Below are 22,297 nucleotides of genomic sequence, written 5' to 3' on the forward strand. Positions count from 1 at the left end.
CTCTACATTGAGTCCCTCCTAGATGACTGAGCTTCTCACCTTATCAAAATACAATGTATTAATATTATGATTATTGTATCCGGTATCATGTTGTTTCGGTCATAATATATTATACATATATATAATACATATTTGTACAAATATATATATATATATATACATATATATATATATACATACATACATACACACAAGATTAAAAAAAAGTTATTTATTTACCTCTAACAATCGTGACAATAAATGGTTGGAAAAATGAATACGTTTTTAGGTAAAAAGCGTAACTATATTGAAAACAATCTCCCTTGTTCACAAGTTGCTCTTATTATACAAAGCTTGCCAAAAGCATAGATGTACACTACATATCAATGGATACAACTGCTGCATTCACCATAAATAAACTGGAGCATATTTGCCATAGGGGCTGAATATAAAATCGGAAATGTCCCGGTGAAGTCAACCAATACACTTGAGAGTTTTTAGCAGAAGTAAGTTTGCGTGCGTCATTCGTCTCAGTAACACAAGTCCCACAGTGCTTTGCAGCATCCAAATATCCAGTATGAAGGTTTACTGTATAAGGTTTTAACTTTGTGGAAATTCACTTAATAAGGATTGTTATGGAACGGATTAACCACAAAAACAAGGGGATACTGTATCACATTTAGTAACTGACCTTTTTTGTTTTGTTTTTCAAAAGTACTTCTTTATTTGAGGTCCAACTGAAAGCATTGCCAAAGACAAAATGAAAAGAGAAACTGAAAGGCAACTGAACACATTTATTATCACAAAACGATTACATTCGTGAATATATCAAGGCGTAGAGTAATAAAGCTAAGCCACTTTGGGTCATGGACATAAAGCAGCAAAATTGTAGGCAATGTTAAACATTTCATGCTGTCATAAAAAAAATGTATCACACACCAATTGCAATTTCAGTATAAAACATAAACAAGGTGCAATTGTATTTTTGGTTCATGAAAGTGCTTCAATATTTAATATATAATAACTCTTTGAAACCAAAGACAACATCAGTGGGCAAAAAATAAAAATAAATATAATGTACTCTTTTATATATATATTTAAATGTGCATATATAAAAAAATAAAAAAAACTCTCAAATGAAAGAATTTGGCAGCTACATGTACCAGGCAATGCTATTCGCTAATGCGGCTAGTGCTGTGTCTCGAGATATGAGCTATCAGCTTCTGGGGAGGAACTATGTATAAAAAAAAACAAAAAATTGATGCAAGCGTCTGCGCAAAGCTAACTACCAAGCAATACTATACGCCCAGCAGCTGCATTAGCCAAAATGCCATCCCTCAAGATACTAGCTTTCATCTTCTGACCAGGGACTGAAGACGAAAGCCTGCTAAATGAATGGTAGTGGCTAAAGCAAAGCTAGCTACTAAGGCTGCATTAGCAAATTTATGCATTGTCTTTCAACTGCTGACCAGGGACTACAGACAAATTTGTGCTAAATTAATGATAGTGGCCAAAGTGAAGTTATCCACTAAGCATTGCTATTTGCTCATGCGGCTTGTGGAAAAAAATAGCCTTTAGCTTGTAGTTCTGAAAAGTCAATTGTAATCAATAAAAAATGAATTACGAGTTGTACTATCTTCAAGGACTGCGGTCCCTGGTCGGAAGATGAAATGTAGTACCTCGGGTGCTAAATTGATGCTCACAGCTGAAACTAAAGCTAACCATGAGGCTAGCGGCTGCCTTAACAAATCAATGCTTTGTTTTGAGATACAAGCTTCAGACTAAGGGAAAAATACTCTTTAGTTTTCCCTTCTGAAATGTCCCTTTTAATAAATATATTAATAAACATATAAAATTAATTGCGGGGTATGCTATCTTCCGCGACTACCATCCCTAGTCAGAAGATGAAAGCTTGTACCTCAAGTGCTAACTTGATTCCAGTGACAAAAGCGGAGCTAGCCATCAAGCAATGCTATTTGCTAATGACGCTAGGGGCTGCCTTTGTGAAAATATGCTTCATCTTTCGATACAAGCTTCTGATGAGGAGAAAATAGTGTCGCGTTAAATAAATTAGAAAATGAATTACGAGTTGTGCTATCTTCAAGCTAATAGCTGACTTAAAACACGATTGACATTTTAATCTGCATTCATAATTGCTGCATTCTGACCCAGCAGATGTTAACACTGTTTGCATATAGTAGGTCTTTTGCCAATTTTAACACCCAAAAAGTTGTGGCAACTCATAAGTCAAGCAATTGAGTCACGAGCTTGGTCATAGAAAAAGAACAAAAATAAAATCATCTTGAAAGTTAAGTCTCTCAATGGCATCTCAAAGTTGATGCTCGGAACTAAAGCTAAGCTAGCTATTAAGCGATTCTAATCACCAATGTGGCTGCTTTAGTGAAAATATGCTTTGTCTTGAAATAAAAGTTCTTGACCAAGGAAAGCATTTAGCCATTTGTTCTGAAATGTCCCTCTAATAAGAAAATTAAATACGAGTCGTTCTATCTTCAAGCTATCATATAGCGCGCTAATATGCTTTTATAGTTGCGTGTTCTGACCTGGCAGATGTCGACACATACCATGCTCATTTGCATATTGTATATTTTTAGATTAAATCTTAATGTGTGAATGGGTAAGTGTGAAGCACATTGTAAAGCGCTTTGGGAGGTCTTCATTGACTTAAAAAGCGCTATAAAAATGCAGACCATTTACCAATTAACTCACAGAATCTCTAAGGTGTGGCAACCCGGCTGTCAAGCAATCAAGTCACGAGATTGGTTGTGGAACAAATAAAAAAAAAAAAACAATCGAAAGCCACCCATCTCAATGGCGTTTCAAAATTGATGCTAGCGGCTACAGCAAAGATAGCCAACAAGTGATGTTAATCGCGAATGCGGCTAGAATGCGGCTTGGCTAAAATGTGCTTGGGTAAGAGATCCAAGCTTTTGACCAAGGAGAAAAGCCTTGAGTTTTTCCTTGCGAAATGTAAATTACGAGTTGTGCGATCTTCAAGCTAACAGCTAACTTCAGACACTACTAATGTGCTAATCTGCGTTGATAAATGCTATGTTCTGACCCAGCAGATGTTGACACACACTGTGCTTGTTTGTATGTCGTATATTTTTGTGAAAAATGTCAATTTTTGATCACTCTTAACTCCAAGTTGGGGCAACTGATAAGTCAAGCAATCTGTTCATGAGCGTGGTCATGGAAAAAGAAGACAAAAATAGAATGAGCTTGAAAGTCACCCCTCTCAATGTCGTCTTAATATTTTTGCGAAAAAACCTCGGGGTTTGTCCTTGCGCTCTTGCTCGTCGGGTTTGACGCCGTACCCACCCGGGGGCTCTAGCTCCGACCCCAACCGGTCTAGCTCCGCCCCTAGCAGGTCTAGCTCCGCCTGGTCCAGTAGTTCAAAGTCGTCAGTCTCGCTGTCCGATTCCTCGGGGTTCGTCGCGAGCTGGAAACCAAGGACCGCCTCAGCCTGGTTCTGGATTGCAGCGGCCATGGCAGCCTGAACGGTATTCTGGATCAGGTCCAGGGGGGCGGCGTCACCACGCTCGGTCCTGATTGGCTGAGGAACGTCAAAGGCGTCATTGTAGTCATCCTCACTGTTTTCGACCGGAGGGAAGTTGGGGAGACCCCCCAGGAACATCTCTTTTTCCAGGTCTGGGTAGAGGGTTGTCAAGGGTCGGGGTTTAAATGACATTCTGACATTGAAAGAAGTCGTACTTTTGAATATTAAAAATGTCATAAAATCAGGAAGTTTTATTTGATGGATTATATTAAAAATAAGTAACATTAAGTCCTGTTTATTACCAGGAGTCCTGGATTATTTCTGGACTTTATTCATGTTTTTTTTTGGAAAATATTTGTTCTTTTTGGGATATGTCTTTTTTTTCAAGAAAGATTCAAATCACCTTCTGAATTCTCAGTCTGCGGTGTATTTTCCTCAGACAGGTTGAAGTTGTCGGTCCACGTCACTTCCGATACCGACGTGTCAGATACCGACATCTCTTTACATGCCGTTGAGTCCAACTGATAAGCACCAGAATACGATACAACTTAACATTTTCGGGATAAAATAACACTGTTTAAGTTCATTAGTTCAGGGTAATTTTGAGCATTTACTCTGATCATGTCAACTAAAATCGATTGTGAGCTTGCCAACCTTAGGAAAAGAGAATTCAGACTCCGCCAACTCCTTCTCTAGCCGGGCCTTCGAGATTCTTCTCTCTGCAGCACCACAAAAGTTTAGTCCACAATATACAAGACCATAAACTAGCATTTTTTTTAATCATTTTGTAATAAATCACCATGATCCTCTTTTATCTTTTGCAGCAATGCCACCACGCCAAAGTCCAGTTTATGCAGAACCGGCTTCAGCCACAAGGAAGCTTCAGGAGACGACAGCACTGGCCACAGGAACACCGACAACACTGAGAAAAGAATGATGACGAATGATCTCTAACCATTCTGCAACCACAATATTTACATCGAAATCCAGTGTATTGTCGTTTATCAGCATGCTCCGAAATCAGAAAAGAGAAGGACCAAGAGCTATCAAAATGTCAGGAATAACAAGTGGTAATCCATTTTAACATTCACACATTTAAATATTCATCTACACAGTCGTACATCAGAATGGGACGGGTGGCAGGAACACTTAAAATATAATAATCAGGAATTAGAATATTCATACAACTGTCAAAAATCACATTTTTAATCACTTTTAATTGTCGTATATCAGCTTGTCAAAGATCAGAGTGAGAGGCAGGAGAAACATTTCAAAACGATCAGAATGGTCAGATAACTGTCAGAGACCACAATTTCTATACTTGTAACCCTTCTGAAATGTCATACATCAGTATTGCCATAAATTAAAATGGGAGAAGTGGCAGGAAGTGCACCTACAAAAACATCAGGAAACAGATTGCTCCTATAACTTTGAGAGATCATATCTTTAATAGTTGTAATCCATTTGAATTGCAATCGATCAGCGTTGTCATAAATCAGAATGGGAAGTGTTGCAGGGGGCGGAGCCACTCACCCAAAAGGTAGGATATGACAATCCCTGGAATGTAGCGTCCCAGAACAGCAAAGAAAGTGCAAAAGCTGCACACCAGCAAACAGAACTGAAAAGGAAAAAAGAAGCTCGCTATTAGCATCGATCCTCGATATCACGAAGACAAAGATGAGGATAATGATGAAGCCGTTTCACCTTTCCGGGGTTCTGCTGCTTGAAGGCCGACGTCTCTTGCAGGAAAAGTCGCAGGGAGGCGCTCGAGTGCGGTCCTGAGATGGGGTCCTGGACCGAATCCTGACCCGAACTAGGGTCCATCTTGTTCCAGCTACAAAGACAGATAACTCACAGGCTAATCAAATTGTCCTTGGGGCAAAACTTGTACCTACTGGCACTTATTCAAATGAAAATGGAGATTCATGAAAGGTGGAAAAAAAATTGTATTTGAACATTTTAAAGCTTCGAACTTGATATACAAGTCAAGTCACTTGTACAAACCATCACTTTAAAAAAAATAAAAAAATATAACCAAAAATCCGATTTATAAAAGATTTGGAATTACATCCGTTTTTTGTGTTAATATTGTTGTATTCATATTATTTTCAAGATGGCGGCGCGTCTACTAGACGCTGCGGCTCGAGCTCCAGTTCGTCTTTTGTTTTTCAGTGTCTCCTGATCCCTCTTATTTCCCTTCGACTCCCTTTGCACTTACAATAATATCCACTACATCCCGAGGGATATACAGAGACCACCGGATCTCCCTGGAAGATTTGCCGCCTGCCGACAATGACAACGACGGAGCAAAAGCTGAGCTAAGCTAAGAAGGCGACCACACAGACCAGCGCTCCCAAGCATGTTCAACCAACGCCAGATCCATCCGTCCACAATGAGTGAATTGAGCTGCGGATCGCCACCAACAACGTCCGGAATTGGAGGACTTTTTTTTTGGCATCACGGAGTCTTGGCTTTCCCGACGCCGCACATCACCGGCTCGAACGAGACGAGAACTCCGGTAAAAACAGGGGTTGGAGACTACGCGCTACAATAATAGTCGAACCATTGATACACAATGCTCACTCGATATGGAGTTTCTAGCTATGTACCGGGAGAGTTAACTGTGGTCTTTGTGTTTGCTGTATACTTTCCACCGCTAACAGTTTCACCAGATGCTAACGTTAGCATAGCGCTATATCTCCTGCCCGCTGCTAAACATCAGCTTGCACTACCCCAACGGAGCTTTATCGTCGACGGCGACTTTAATCGGGCATGTTTATTGACTGTACTCCCAAATCCTTTCAATTGTGGACTCCCAAATCTACTAATTGTGGACTGAGCAATTCGGAAAAACGCTGGACTGAGCAATTCGGAAAACGCTGGACTGTGTAATGTAAGATCAAACATTCGGGAACTCTGTTTGACCCTCACAACACCAATGGGAACGTGGACAAAACAGTCAGATAGTTCAGTCAAACTGATTACCCCCTTAACATTCCCAAAGCTTGCAAAGAAGCAAATACGTGTCGTAGACACGTGCGGATGCGGTGTCCGTACGATGTCACTTAAATGCATCGTTCCATCATTCGGAAGGTTAAAGTCTTGGGATTCAAGAAATGCCAACCATTCCTTAGTTTCTATTTTCTTTTTCGCTCACAACTTTACTGTGCATATGACAATAAACACTTGGAATTGAGTTTAATTCACTCAACTCATCACAGCAACATCAAGATCGTTCTAAAACAAGATAACGGAAAAATATAAAGCCGCATAGCTCACCTAAGTTCTCACGTTCAATAATGATACGCAATCATGGTCTTCTTACAACCGTGAGTGAAGTATATCCAGGAGAGTAGAATACTTACAAATACAGACTAATGAAACATGTTTCTTTATGGAGTACTTTAGCAAGCTTGCTAGGCCATTGCTAAACTCGGCCGATTGCAGGGTTTGTTTTGGCCATCTAGCCAATCCGAGGCTCCGAATAACTTCAGCCAATAGCGATCGATTTAACGGATGATTGACACATCTTTTTCGGCCAATTGCAGGGTTTGTTTTGGCCCTCTAGCCAATCCGAGGCTCCGAATAACTTCAGCCAATAGCGATTGATTTAACAGATGATTGACACATTGGTTAGCCAATGAAACGCCGGTATATAAATCCCAGCATACACCGCGGACTTGCTACGCCATTGCTAAACTCGGCCGATTGAGGGTTTGTTTTGGCCATCTAGCCAATCCGAGGCTCCGAATAACTTCAGCCAATAGTGATCGATTCAAATGATGATTGACACATTGGTTAGCCAATGAAACGCCGGTATATAAATCCCAGCATACACAGCGGACTACTCCACGTTCGGGGTAAAATCGAGTCGGCGGCTGTTGAGTAAGTTGCGAGACCTTGCGAATTTAATATTGAGCCATATATAAGGCGCACTGTGTTATAAGGCGCATGGTCAGCTTTTGAAATAAAATGAAGACTTTTAGGTGCGCCTTATAGTGCGGAAAATACGGTACTTGACACCATAGCTAACTATGCGGGCTAGCACATCTTTAGCCAATGATAAATTACAATTAATAAAAATCCTATTCCATAATAGGGGGTCACGGCGGCTGAGTGGTTAGCGCGTCTGCGGCACAGTTCTGAGGTCATGGGATCGAATCCTCCTATGCGGAGTTTGTATGTTCTCGCCATGCGTGGGTTTTCTCCGGGCACTCCGGTTTCCCACATTCCAAAAACATGCATGTCAGGCTAATTGGCCGGTCCAAATTGTCCCTAGGGGTGAATGAGCGAGTCTGTCCCTGTGTGCCCTGCGACTGGCTGGCAACCAGGATAGGGTGTCCCCTGCTCACTGATAACAGACTCCTTCAATCGGGTTTAATATTAACACAGGGCTAACTGCTAATTTCCTGCTAGCATCAATTATTTTAAGATGTTGTTTTTGAGTTTTTTACATTGCCAAGTGTTTCATTTTTTATGCTGTTATTTTTGTTACGTTTCCCCCTCATATTTTATGTACTTCATACAAATAAAAAATAAAGTCATACATCATAAAAAATAAATTCATATATTCACCTTACATGTGAGTATGTCTTGACACTTTTTGTTTGATTGAAAATGTGTTAAAAGGAGAAAAACACTGAGGAAAGGATATGCTAATATCGTGCTAGAATTAGAACAGGGTCTTTCATTGGCGATTAGCATTAGCATGGGGTAAGCAGCTAGATTCCTGCATGTCAAAAAGGGTCCTTGATTGGCATTTAGAGTTAGCACGACGCAAGCTGCTAATACCCTGCTAGTATCTAGACAGGCTTTGCTATTGGCATTTAGAATTAGCATGCGAGTAGCTGCTAATATTTAGCTAGCATCAGAACAGGCCCCTTCATTGGCGTTTAGAGTAAGCACGACGCTAGTTCCTGCTATCGTCAGAAGGGGCCCTCAATTGGTATTAGCACAAAGCAAGATGGTAATTTATTGCTGGTATCAGAATGGGTTCTTCCATTGACGTTTAACCTGAGCACCGGGCTAGCTGCTAATTTCCTGCTAGCATGAATACTTAAAAATAGTTTCCCCCCGAGATTGTTACATTGAATTGTGCCTGGCAGTTTTCAGCTTTATTTCATTATTTTTCCCTCCCACATTTTAAGTACCGGTACTTACTTTTTAGCTCCTTAAACATCTTCAAAAATAAATTCCTTACCTCTATTCTCCCACAGCATTTTTCTCCCAAATTTGATGCTAATTTCTAGCTAGCACCCCCGCAACCCTACTGAGGATAAGTGGTGCAGATAATGGATATATATATATATATATATATATATATATATATATATATATATATATATATATATATATATATATAGATAGTAATGATATTTTGGATATTGATAAGTTTATAGTTTAGTAAACACTCAAAATAAGGAGAGAAGACATCAATGGATTCTGAACTTGCAAGGACAAAGGAGCGAGCCCTCAGATAAGAATTCCAACCTGTTGTAAAAGCCCTCGCAATAGCCCCTTTCATTTGACCGAATCCCTAGGTCAAAAAAAGCCCTAAATGGTGTGGAAATTAAAGTACAGCAACACGATTGGCTGTGAAGATGATGTAAACTGCACATAATAGTCAAAACAGTAAGCAACAGTGAGGTATAACAGCCATAATAATTTTCTTTTGTAGGTGTGCAATATAAAATAAAGGAATAAACTTGTCAGACACAAAGTATTCATTACAAAACACCTGAACTCACTGCAAAGAAGTGATGGTCACAAATAAAAAAAGTCAAATCCAGATTTGTCATTTCACAAAATAGTATTCTTAGAATGTACTAAAAACAAAAAAAAAACAAAAAAAATATCATCGTTTTTACTCGTACCTCAGTGAAAACGTCAAATCCTGTCTGTGAGTCCGATGGTGGGTACCCGTTCTGATCCCGGTTTGAGCGCCGCGCGTGTTTACACTGAATGAAGTGCGGCTGGTCTATTTGAAGCCAGATTTGCTAAAAATAGGCGCGGTCACGCTACTCGCTGACGGGGGCCGACAGCGGGACGACAGAAGCGCTTATAAACATAACACAAACATCACACCTTAAAGGGACAGTGGGTCAAGTCTTTTGGCAGCTTTTCTTTCAAACACGATTTTATCTATTGTATTCTATGACTTGACTACTAGTGGGCACTCAAAATGACGCACTGTCCCTTTAAAGACTACTTGGATTATCTTTTTATTTTTTTAATTTGAATTTATCTATATTTCTGTGTTTTCTACAGAAGTCAACTCTAATGTCTAATTAGTTAATTGGAAAAATAATCAAATGGATTCCATTTATTAACGAGTATGAAGCTTCTTTGGGATATTTTTTTTTATCCATTTTCCAAAACAAAAACTTTACCTTAAAGGGACAATGTGTAAAAATGTTTTGCAGCTTTTTTTAAACACAATTTTATTAATTGTATTCTATGACTTGACTACTAGGTGACACTCAGAATGACGCACTGTCCCTTTAAAGACTCCTCTGAGGATTTTTTTTTATTAATTTGAATTAAATTACATTTATGTGTCCAATATCGACACATGAATTAATTGGAAAAGTAATGAAACTGATTCCATTTTTGACTCTTCTTTGTTTTTTGATGCATTTTCTAAAACCCAAACTTTACCATAAAGGGACAGTGTGAATTTTTTTGCAGCTTTTTTAAAAACACAATTTTCTTAAGTCCTTTCTATTTACTGACTAGCAGATGTCACAAAAAATAATGCTCTGTCCTTTTTAATGATTCTAATGGTGTTTTTTATTTAACTTATTTGAGTTTAAGTTGTCTTTTTCAGAAGACAACTCCAATCATGACAAATTAACTAATTGGTTAATTAATCGAATTGATTCCATTAATTTTGTTGTCATTTCTTAAAATCTATGTGTGTAAATCCTTTTGCAGTTTTTTAAAGAAAAACAACACAATTGTGTTAGCTGTATTCTTATTTCTATTACTTGAATAATAGGTTGCACTGTAAATGATGCAATGTCCATTTAATTACTCAGCTGATGTTTTTATTTTATTTTTAGTTTGCTTAAATAATTTATTGGAAAATGAATGGACTTAATGACTCAATTTATGACACTTAGTCTAATGCTATTTCCTAAAATGATAAAGTTACCTTAAAGCAGTGCTTCTACATTTTTTTCTGTCACCTTCCCCCCGTCCATAGAAGAATAAATCTTCTCGCGTGCCCTCTCCCCCAAGATCAATTTACGATTTAATTTAGTGGGGACAATTGATGGTCACACGTCACCTCCGTCCAAGCCAAATGTACGCCTCCCAGCACATTTTTACTTAAAAAATAACTCGAAATTTGTATCAGCGTGATTGGGTTGTAATGTCTTCAAGTGACAGCTCAATTCCTTGGCTCCGTGCTGTCCGCTGCCAACATTTTTTAACAAAGCACACTGGTCTTTGCTGGTCTCCCTCCAAGGTCGCAGTGAAGTGCTATGAGAGGAGACTATTGTTTGTTTCTTTCCCCATCTCTCTTTGCTGGTCTCAGCATCTGTGTTAAATATATTTTTTTTATGGGGTCACTTGAGGGCCTGCTACACTTTTGTGGCAACACGTCATACTCAATGGTTATACTTTGTTCTCAATGCACTGCGTGGAGGCTAATGTAATGTAATGTAAATAAAACACTCTGTACATTTGTATTGTTCTCAGCTCAGGGATGCTGCTGGAAATGTGAATTTTCCTTCGGGGATGAATAAAGTATCTATCTATCTATCTATGAGAACGTCACTGCGCCCTAGTGTAGTGGAGGTGCAATTGCACTTTATTCTGGGAAAGTTAAAAAAAAAGGTCCCCAAAGTCAGACGTGTCCGCGCCACCCTTGACGGAGCCTCACGGCCCCCCAGGTGGGCTCGCCCCACTGTTTGAGAACCGCTCAAAAAGAGAGTGTATGAAACTTTAAATGAAATAAATCGATTTAAAACAAGAAACATCCATTGTAATTATAGGTTCAGAGACAAAAAATGATGTAAAATCAATCTGAATGTAAGGTTGACGCTCATTAAAATGGGAAAACAAAAAAAAGTAATTAAGTGGTTATTAGCCAATGATCAAAATCCTACCCCTGATTTTACGATTGAGCGAATTCTAATTCTGAATAATGGATTTAAGAAATAAGGATCTATTTATTTTAATGTAATGCCTGAAAGTCTTATGCTCGAGATGCCTTAAGCTGATGTCTTTGTTTGTTTACAATCATTGCCTGTTGTCCAATCAGAGAGCTGGTTGTGAAACACGCCCCCTCCCTCGTGGCCTGCCTGATTGGTCAAGAAACACCCACACGCTCACACAGTTTCAAAACCATGTTGTTGTGGGAACACTCGTCCGTTTTTTCCTCAAAGATCACGTGATGTTTACAAAGGATGTTACCACGGCAACAGACTTTGATTGACAGCTACAGGGGCATCACAAGATCTTATGTGAGACACCCGCGAGGCCCTGACATTTACATGTGTACGTGCAAATGCGTCATCCGTCAGCAGCTCTAATCACCCACAATCCTTTGCACAGGGGTGTCACTCGATACCGATAAACAACAGACATGTTAGCGTTAGCTTGATGATAGCTAACTTTAATATGACGTGACACATTTTTCATTCTTATAAGGTCAACAACATGGTCACAAAATCAATCAAAACTAACGTACGGTGATATAATGTTCATTCTCCGCAACAACCATAATAAAGGGGTGGTTCTCAAACAATGGGAGGAGGGTGGGCGCGAGGCTCCATCAAAAGGGGGCACGGGGACATTTGACATCAGTGAACTTTTTTGTTTTTAAATTTCCCAGAATCAAGTGCAATTGCACCCTACTACACTAGGGGAGCAGTGGTGCCCACTTGGCAGTGTTAGGTCAAGTCAAGTCACGTTTATTTGTATAGCCCTTTATCACAAGGAGTCTCAAAGGGCTGCACAGGCCACAGATTATTGCAAACTACAGACTATAATTAACACCATGGCCTAAACTAAAACCTACCCAAGGGCAATGAAAAACTCAAAAACCTCAACATGAGGTAAATGAAGAAACCTTAAGAACACATGAGGTAATCCCCCTTTCAGGATGACCAGGCTCCAATAGACAGCCTGGTCATTGTTTTGTTTTTCGGAATGTTTTTTGTACAAATAGAAAAAGACCCCAAATCCAAAAAATACCAAAAAGGAAATTCCCCCCCCCCAAAAAAATAAAGAAAATGTTCAGGAATGATTTTTTGCCAAAAAAGAAAATACATTTTTCGTAAAACTAAACAAAATCAAAATAACTAATTTGATTTTCTTACTTCGCTGACAGTCTAGCCCAAACGAACCCCAAAAATCGAGGCGATTCCTTTTGGAGTTTATGACACGGGTCCCCCCAGTGGAAGGCGAACATCATGCCCAACAGAACCAGGAGGATACTCAGTGGGCGGCAGTGGGTCAGCAACCTGCATGAAAAGGAGGTTCTGTAAACCCACTTAATTTTCAATAAAATGAAAATGAAAAAATGTCAACAGTTCCTGTTTCATTCAGTTCATTGCTTTTAGGGAGGCTTGTCTTGGCCACTAGGAGGCAGTGATTGTTATGAGGATAAATAATATACACCCATGTGTATCAAAAGTATTTATATATCATTTAAATATATACATACACACACACACATATATATATACATACATACATACATACACACATATATATATACATACATACATACACACATATATATATACATACATACATACATACACACATATATATATACATACATACATACACACACATATATATATATATACATACATACATACATACATACATACATACATACATATATATATATATATATATATATACACATATATATATATACAGTATATATATCTACATATATATATATATTAGGGTAGCACGGTGGATGAGTAATGAGAAGCCCCTCGACGAGTGTTTAAGTCCAGCTACCACAGCCTCCTCGTGTGGTGTTTGCATGTTTTCCCGGCCCACTGCCCGAAGATAACTGTGATGTGCTCCAGCAGCCCTGCGACCCTACTGAGGATAAGCAGTGCAGGGCAGCACGGTGGCGCAGTGGTTAGCGCGTGTGTGGCACAGTTCTGAGGTCATGGGTTAGAATCCAGCTACCAGACTTCCTGTGCGGAGTTTGCATGTTCTCCCCGTGCTTGCGTGAGTTTCCTCCGGGCACTCCGGTTTCCTCCCACATTCCAAAAACATGCATTTCAGGTGACTTGGCCGGTCCAAATTGTCCCTAGGTGTGAATAAGCGAGCGAGTTGTCTGTCCCTGTGTGCCCTGCGATTGGCTGGCAACCAGTTCAGGGTGTCCCCTGCCCACTGCCCAAAGATAGCTCCAGCACCCCCGCGACCCTACTGAGGATAAGCGGTGCAGATAATGGATGGATGGATGGATGTTCCTGCTCAAATTGGTTGAAGGTTTGCACAAATGCTCATTTATCTTAGCCAGTTTAGGGAATTGTACTTTGTATGTTAGCATTAGGCTACCTGACGTGGAGTCATAAGATATGAGTGAATTTTTTTCCAACCACATTTTTCTTACATTGTTAGACAAATTTGGACTAGCCAGTAACACAGCTAACACAACTTGAACCTCCAGAACATAAAATATTATGTGCAAAACAAGTATTTGTATAGAAATAACTTTTTTATTCCAACATTTTTCCTGATACACCCTTTCACAGTCGGAGCTGGAGGCAAAACAATACTCTGCGCTGGTCAAAACAGTGACTAAGCTTTTTCTGCTACCCCTGTGTTAAAATCTCGTCATGGTGTGTGTTTGTGTGCCATAAAAAAATGATAGGGATAGTAGACTGAAGTTTTACATGATCTCAGTAGGATTAAAAAACAAGAAGAGAGTTGTGGTCAAATGCAATAAAGCAAAAAGATTGGACCGAGGCAATCATCAAAAAAAATATCGGAAAATATCTTACTATTTTCTTAGCTTCAGCTAAGTGTTAGCGTGTAGCCTAAATGCCAACATGAGCTTTGTAAAAATTGTGTGAGGCTGCCAGAAAAAAAAAATCAAGCATGCATTGCTAACAAATATTGGGCACACAATCAGAGCCATTAATTCGATACATTTAATTATTGACGTATTTGTTTTTTGTTTGTTTAGGAGAAGAATCTCTTGATGGTTTCTAGGCTACACACTAACAGTTAGCTGAAGCTAAGACAATAACAACATACGTTGCTGATATAATAAGTAATATGGACTCGATAGCAACAATCGTAAACGTTTGATTTATCTTACTGGATATGAAGTGTGTGCTGCAAACCCGAGCATTTTTAATGAGTGCCTTGGTAAGAAATTGCAGGAGCAAGTTTTATTTACACGGCTATAAATAATATTAAGGGCTAGCGGCGAGCCATACCCTGCAGCCAAATGGCGGATATGTGTGGCTAGAAAAGGAAAAAGTGGAAAAAAGGTTGAAGATGCCTGAATGACGGGACTTAGCGACGGTAAGCTGTGGAAGATGAGCAACCCTAAAAAACGTACACAGAGCAGCTAACAATAGCAGTGAGCTATAGCCCTCAGCAAAGTGGCTAACATGAGTGGCTAAAAAGGAAAACGATGGGGAAAAAGTTAGAAAAACACGCCTAATTGAGAGGACTTAGCAGCAATCAGCTGTGGAAAGTAAGTGACACTGAAGGACGTACACAGAGTATCTAACACAGCCTGAAGACAAGTTGTTAACATAAGCGGCTAGGGAAGAAAAAAGTGGAAAAATAAGTAAAGAACTGAAGGACGAAGAAAGCTTTTTGGTTACAAAGTGGCTGAATGACATGTGGCTCTACATCTTATTTTGTGACATTAGTGTCACCTTTTATATTAAAAAAAAAAATCATGTCACTCCTTTTATTTTCCCTATCCTTTAATGGTTGATCTGTACCTTGCCATTTTTCCTTCCCAATCTTTGTGCTAAGGATGACGTCATTTATTTATTTATTTTTAAAGTCGGACCAAGAAATATTGGCATACTTTGCAAAATTAATTATTATCAAAGGGTGTACATATTTAAAATAAATAAGGAATTAATAAAGTCAAATATAAGAAAATATATGTATTAATAAAGGAATTTGTTAATGTTGTCATGCCGACTCACCAGACGACCGCGTTGGTCCCCGCAAACAAAACCAAAGTTCGGCTCTTTCTCCGTTTCCAGTCCACAAAGACAGCCAGGGGACCTACGCCCTGGGGAGGCGTATCCTCCTTGCCCCCCTCTCGGTTTGAAAGCATCATGTTGGGCTTATCACCGGCGTTGTCCGCCCGCCTTGCAGCCATCACGTCTATAGCCTGTCTTTTGATCTACTTCCGAGAAGGGCTTTTCAAAATAAATCTAATTTTCGGTACCGGAAGTAAAAATTATATACTGTATTTACTGTATACATTTTTCGAGGGTTTGTGTCTCATTAATAATATTTTTTATCTTTGTTCTACGCTACTGGAAGTTAAAGAATTGTAGATTTCCAATTTTTTGTTTCCTATTATTTATAATATTTTTACGTTTTTGTGTCGTTATTATTTTGTCTTTTACCTCCGGAGGTGTAAAAAAAAAAACCCCAAAACTTTTCTAGGTTCTTAGGTCATGTATTATTTTACGTCTTTGACTTTTGCAACAGGTGGTAAAAATAAAAGGATAGAATAATTTTAGGTTCGTTGTCATGTTATTACTACTTTACAATCTCATTAATGTTGTGGCTTGTTTTTATTTTACGTCTTTGTTTTTCACTCATGGAAAAAAATCCAAGTTTTGTGATTTTTACTATTTTACATAAAAAAAAAAAAAAAAAAAAACGTTTTTGTGTCTTGTTATTATTTTAAACCTTTTAAATGTTCTGAGCTTTACGAATAAAAGTTGGTCTGCCTTAGTGCATTACCCAAACGGTTATGTTTTGGCATGAGAAGCGGATCCCATTATTGTAGACTCAAACTAAACTTTTGACATTTATGTATCTACTTAAAAATAATCGGTATCAGATAGTGTACAAAAACAGAAGTTTACTTGGATCTTCAGAATTCAAAGATTTTTGTGTACTCTAACAGGCTTGACTACTCATCCGAAATGATCAAAACATGAAGAAAAGACGCTGGTTAAGGTGGAAAACCAACTGATTCTCACTGAACAAAACACAAAAGGACAAGTGCGTTGGGAATGCTTTGTGGGACTGTTCTAAAATAGCACCCTTGTGGGAAAATTGTATCAAATGTATGGAAAAATGGTTAAAATGTTGGTTGGTTAGATCCCTTAAGCACTAAGGTTGTGGGGGCTCAATTTCCTGTGGTGTGTCTTGGCCAAGTACAGCTTGGTGGCACCCATCCTTCTCCAGGCCAGGTTAAAAATGTTCTCTCCCAAAATCACTGGGAGTGAACTCATTATCTTTCAACATTGTCAAGACCGGATTCATGACTTTCTCTCGGATGATTTTTTTTAGACAATGGAAGCTCCTGAATAGCCCAGCCATAAATATTCGAAAAACACTAATGGTGGAAGCAATTTCTTGTGTAGATATGCTGGGGAGAGAGAATGGGATGACTTTGATAGATAGATAGATAGATACTTTATTCATCCCCAAAGGGAAATTCACATTTCCAGCAGCATCCCTGAGCTGAGAACAATACAATAATAAAGCAAAAAGAATACAATATACAAATACCCAGTGTGACGTGGAAATGCCCACTGTAGCGTGTTATATAGAATAACTAAATAGTGCTACACAGAATACATATTGCTGTAAGATTCGGTAATATGCAATGTAGGTGGTGTGGTTTACTGTGGGCTTTTACTCTGCCGGGTAGAGTTAAAGAGCCTCATGGCATGAGGAAGAAAAGATCTCTTCAGTCTGTCCGTAGTACAAGACAGTGACAGCAGTCTGTCGCTGAAACTGCTCTTCTGTCTGGAGATAATGCTGTGTAGTGGATGCGATGGATTGTCCATGATTGACCGCAGCTTTTTCAGTGCCCGTCTCTCAGCTACTGTTGTTAGGCTGTCCAGCTCTTTGCCCACAACAGAGCTTGCTTTCCTATCCAGTTTATTGAGACGAGAGGCATCCTTCTTCTTGACGCTGCCTCCCCAACACGCTGCCGCATAGAAGAGGGCGCTTGCCACTACTGTCTCATAGAATATTTTCAGGAGCTTTTTGCAGATTTTGAAGGAGGCCAGCCTTCTGAGGAAGTAAAGTCGGCTTTGCCCTTTCCTACATAGAGCTTCTGTGTTGGCAGTCCAGTCCAGTTTGTTGTCCAGCTGCACACCCAGGTATTTGTAGGTCTGGACAAATTCTACACATTCTCCTTTGATGGTTACAGGAACCGGGTGAGTTCTGGTTCTCCTGAAGTCCACCACCATCTCTCTGGTCTTGGTGGTGTTTAGGTGCAGGTGGTTTGCGTCGCTCCATCGGACAAAGTCCTGAATCAATTTCCTGTACTCCTCCTCCTGCCCATTTATGATACATCCCATGATCGCAGTGTTGTCGGCAAACTTTTGCACATGGCAGGACTCAGAGTTGTACTTAAAGTCCAATGTATATAGAGTGAATAGGAACGGAGAGAGCACGGTCCCCTGCGGAGATCCTGTGCTGCTAACCACAGTGTCCGATGTACAGCCCCCCTGTTTCACATACTGGGGTCTGCCTGTCAGGTAGTCAGTAATCCATTCTACAAGGTGTGAGCTAACTCCCATCTCTGTCAGTTTCCTACTCAGTAGCAGAGGCTGTATGGTATTGAAGGCACTGGAGAAGTCCAAAAATGTAATCCTCACAGCCCCCTTCGCCCTATCCAGGTGAGAGAGGGATCGGTGTAACATGTATACTATAGCATCCTCCACTCCCACCTTCTCCTGGTAAGCAAATTGCAGTGGGTCGATGGTGTGACGGACCTGTAGCCTCAGGTGGTGCAGCAGCAGCCGCTCCATGGTCTTCATCACATGTGATGTCAGGGCGACCGGCCTGAAGTCGTTGAGTTCCTCAGGTCTTGATTTCTTTGGGACTGGAATGATGCAGGATGTTTTCCACAGCTGAGGGACCCTCCCCTGTTCAAGGCTCAGGTTGAAGATGCGCTGTAGAGGGTCTCCCAGCTCAGACGCACAGGCTTTCAGCAGTCGGGGGGATACTCCATCCGGACCAGCTACCTTGCTGGTTCGCAGCCTTCTCAGCTCTCCACACACCTGGGCTGCAGTTATTTTTAGTGGGGGGATGTCTTCCATGCTAGTGTCCAGAGGGGGAGGGGGAAGGACAGCTGCAGCACTCAGGGGTGAGGATGAGGCGGAGTGGTCAAACCTGTTGAAAAAGTTGTTCAACTGGTTGACTCGCCCCACATCTATATCCACAGCCACACCCTGCTTGGTGCTGCAGCCAGTATTTGTTTTCATCCCTTCCCACACCTCCTTCATGTTGTTGTTCTGCAGCTTTTTATCCACAATCGTAATCTGTAACACTTCATAGTGCATAACGCCGCAGTCTTCGTAAAGTATACTCTTTATTTATTCTATTTTCTCCATATGATGAACTGTTCTTTTTTCTGTCAGGCTTTGGGTTTTTGGTTGTATGGAAAAACTGTTAAAAAAATTGTGAATTTAAAAAAAAGACCGCAGGGAATGTACTGATGCATGGATAGAAAAACGACAAAACATTCCGTCACCAACCAGCTCTAACATGGCAAAACATGAAAGTGAGACAACATAAGCAACAATCCCAAATGTGCACAGAACAACAAAGGTGTCATGACAACAAAACCAACTGAAACTCGCTCTAACTGAACAAAACATGAAAATCAGAGGATTTTGTAACACTAACCAGTACTAACTGAAGGGAACATACATCAATTGACAGAATTGTTGTGCAAAATCTACAATGTTTCAGTTTCAGGGCTCAGTCAGTCTCTGTTTACTTTGGAATTTACTTCACTGTTGTTATTATCATACAATATTAACATTATTCCACTACCAATTTTACTGGACTCGCAGACATTGAATATTTTCCAGTCGTTATCCTTCAATTTTAAGCTCTCTCGTGGTAAATCGGTTGTCAGAGAGTGTACAGAACAACACACTTTATTAGGATCTTCAGAATTTAAAGACATAACAGGATACTTAGTATAAATACACTGACAAGATGTAAAGGAAGAAAATTTGCTAGTGTTTCAACATATCCTGCGTCTTCTTCCTAAGTAACTCGCTCCGGACAACGCAAAAAAGCGACAACATCGTCAGATAGTAATGTTCCAATATTAACCAGATATAAACAGAAAAAACATGAATGAGAGACAACCCAGGAAACATCCCCGCAAGTAGAAAGAACAAGAATGAGAGTGCCATAAAGCAAACAAAAAAAAAACAGCTAGAAGAACTGTAGTCCTAGCTGAACAAAAACAAGAAAGGAAGAACACTAACTAGCTTAAAATAAAGAAAATATTAAAGAAAGACAATGCACGATATGTTAGAATACCAATGATTTTTAACTGAATAAAAGTTGATTAACATCTAAAAATATTTTCAAAGGCCATCCAGCCCCTTACAGAAAAAAAACTGAAAGAAGTAGCGTTAAGAGTGCAATGATGACGACCACAAAATATAATCCAGGCACACGAACTAGATCGAATTTAACACAATGAAATGTGAAAAAAAAGACAACACGGGATATGTTGAACACAAACTAGCTTTGACTGAACAAAACATGAAAGTAAGACAATCAAGGACATATACCCATAATTTGATAAATAAAACTTCGTTGAGCAAATGCACCAAAACCCAGAATATGAACGTGCAAAAAGAACAGAACATGAAAGGCAATTTAGGCAAGAATGAAATGACCCTTCTCCTTCCATTAACACGTGAAAACATGAAGATCATGACCAGATCATATGAGTTTCCTATGTTGGAAGGGGAAACAATGGACTCTTAAGGACTATTTAGTAAAACATTGCTGGACCCCTCAAACTGACAGGTTACTTTTTGTTTCGGGCAGCCATTTATTTGAGAATGAAATGACCCAGCTCCTACCCTTAACAAACCTGAATCAATGAAGATCATGACCAGATCATTGGAGTCCACTCTGTAAGACGAGGGAACCATGGACTCTTGAGGACCATCTAGTGAAATCTAAAAAGAAACTCACAAATGGGCAGGGCGTCATTTTTGTGTGTCAGCCGGCCGTTAATTAGAGCAAACAAGAAAAGACCCGGGTGGAAAATTCCAGCGCTCCTCCGCACAGGCCAGCCTTTGTTGTGTGCTGCCTTCCATTTGTTCTCTTGTGTGCTGTACTCACAATTATTTCGCGCTCCCTCACACACACCCTCTTGAAAGGGTCTTTAGCCCCCTGGTCACCCTCTAACATGCAGACAACCACACCAGCAAAGCCTTTGAGAAGAACCTCAGCACCAGGACCAAAACTAGGACTATGCCAGCTCCCCTTGATGAATTGGGACCTATGGTCTTGTGGAATGGTCTGTAAGATCTTTCTGTTGCTAAAGTAATGCAGGACTAGCTTCATACTTACAGGTCAGGAATCAAGATCGTGACCTCGCCGTCTCTGGGATTGGAGATGAAAGAGGACGAGATCGATCATGGAGGAACTGGAGTGCAAGATCTGCTACAATGCCTACAACCTGGGGAGCTGCCGTCCCAAAGTTCTGGAATGCCGCCACCGCTTGTGCGCCAAATGCCTGGCCAAGATCCAGGACCTGGGGGAGTCTCCCCCCTGTACCGTACTCTGCCCTTTCTGTCGCCATGTTAGCAACCCGCTCAGCGAGGCCACCACCAGCTTACCGGATGACTACAACTTGCTTACGGCGCTGGCCCTAGGGGGCCGCCCCCAGAGGAACCTTTCTTTCCGCGGAAATGAACTTCTTTTGGACCCCCGACGCTTGAACTGCTTGATGGGAAATGAGCCAACTGTGGTATGTCCTTCTTCTGGATCGGCGTACGCTTCGATCCGAGGATCACCTAATTTTGTGCTCATCACCATCATGGAACCTCCACCGGAACCTTCAGCGCACCAGGACGAAACTGGAAGACCCCTGGTTGCCGGTCGAGGGTCAGGCTCCCAAAGCCAGGATTCCCTGTCGTCCGTCACTCAGGCCCTATGGAACTGCGTAGACCTGCTATGCAAGTCATGGACCAGGGTTGTTCTGTGGTTTTTGGGTTTGCTGTACTTCAGCTCAGTGCCAATGGGGGTCTACTTGCTCATCATGCAGCACACCACGGTGGGGGTCCTGCTGGTGAGCCTGGTCCCTGCCAGCCTGATCTTGGTCATGGTCTACGGTTTGTGCCAGTGTGTATGGCGGGAAGTCTGGAACTGCTTGTCTGCGTAGTAGGAACAACTAGTACAAGAGACCAAAACCAGGGACGGGACTTGAGATTCTTTACACCTGGTCATTTTTTTGTCCGAGTTAGTGACTGAAAACAATCCAATCGAGCAGTAGGTTGTTGTATTTCGAATCGACAGCTAACAGAGACGAGAGTTTTATTTTGAAAGGCGGCAAATTTACAAGAACGCTTGCTTCCTGTGTGTCTTCAGAGACAGATAAGTTCGTTCCACTGGCCGCAAATACGATTTGACTGTAAATGATGTTAGCATTGAACTGCCATTGTGACTTTTTTCACAGTTTCTCCAAAAAAAGCTTTGTAAGTTTTTCTCCACAGCTATACTGTAGTAATAAGCACGAAGTGAAAAAAATAATAATAGACATGTTTTGTTACGTGATTTTTTTGGGCAGAGTACATAAATTCACATTTGAAAACCTTTTAATGTGTTTTC

At 40.4% G+C, this 22,297-nt stretch overlaps 2 protein-coding genes across 2 annotated transcripts; one reads left to right on the forward strand and one right to left on the reverse strand.

Annotated features, from left to right (window-relative positions):
• Positions 1-758: 758 nt before the first annotated feature.
• On the reverse strand, positions 759-15,831 carry retreg1 (reticulophagy regulator 1). Its single transcript, XM_088345117.1, has 8 exons — positions 15,652-15,831; positions 12,823-12,966; positions 5,201-5,330; positions 5,030-5,114; positions 4,296-4,418; positions 4,151-4,215; positions 3,900-4,017; positions 759-3,648 (listed from the first exon to the last, which is right to left on the reverse strand). Exons 1-8 carry the CDS (start codon positions 15,828-15,830, stop codon positions 3,236-3,238), a joined length of 1,257 nt encoding a protein of 418 aa, XP_088201243.1. The 5' UTR covers position 15,831; the 3' UTR covers positions 759-3,235.
• Positions 15,832-20,746: 4,915 nt separating this feature from the next.
• On the forward strand, positions 20,747-22,288 carry rnf182 (ring finger protein 182). The gene has a single exon (XM_088345130.1). It carries the CDS (start codon positions 21,105-21,107, stop codon positions 21,849-21,851), a length of 747 nt encoding a protein of 248 aa, XP_088201256.1. The 5' UTR covers positions 20,747-21,104; the 3' UTR covers positions 21,852-22,288.
• Positions 22,289-22,297: the final 9 nt, after the last annotated feature.

This window comes from Urocampus carinirostris, chromosome 1 (genome assembly GCF_059441175.1).
Source record: "Urocampus carinirostris isolate Australia breed hairy pipefish chromosome 1, RoL_Ucar_1.0, whole genome shotgun sequence".
NCBI lineage: Eukaryota > Metazoa > Chordata > Actinopteri > Syngnathiformes > Syngnathidae > Urocampus > Urocampus carinirostris.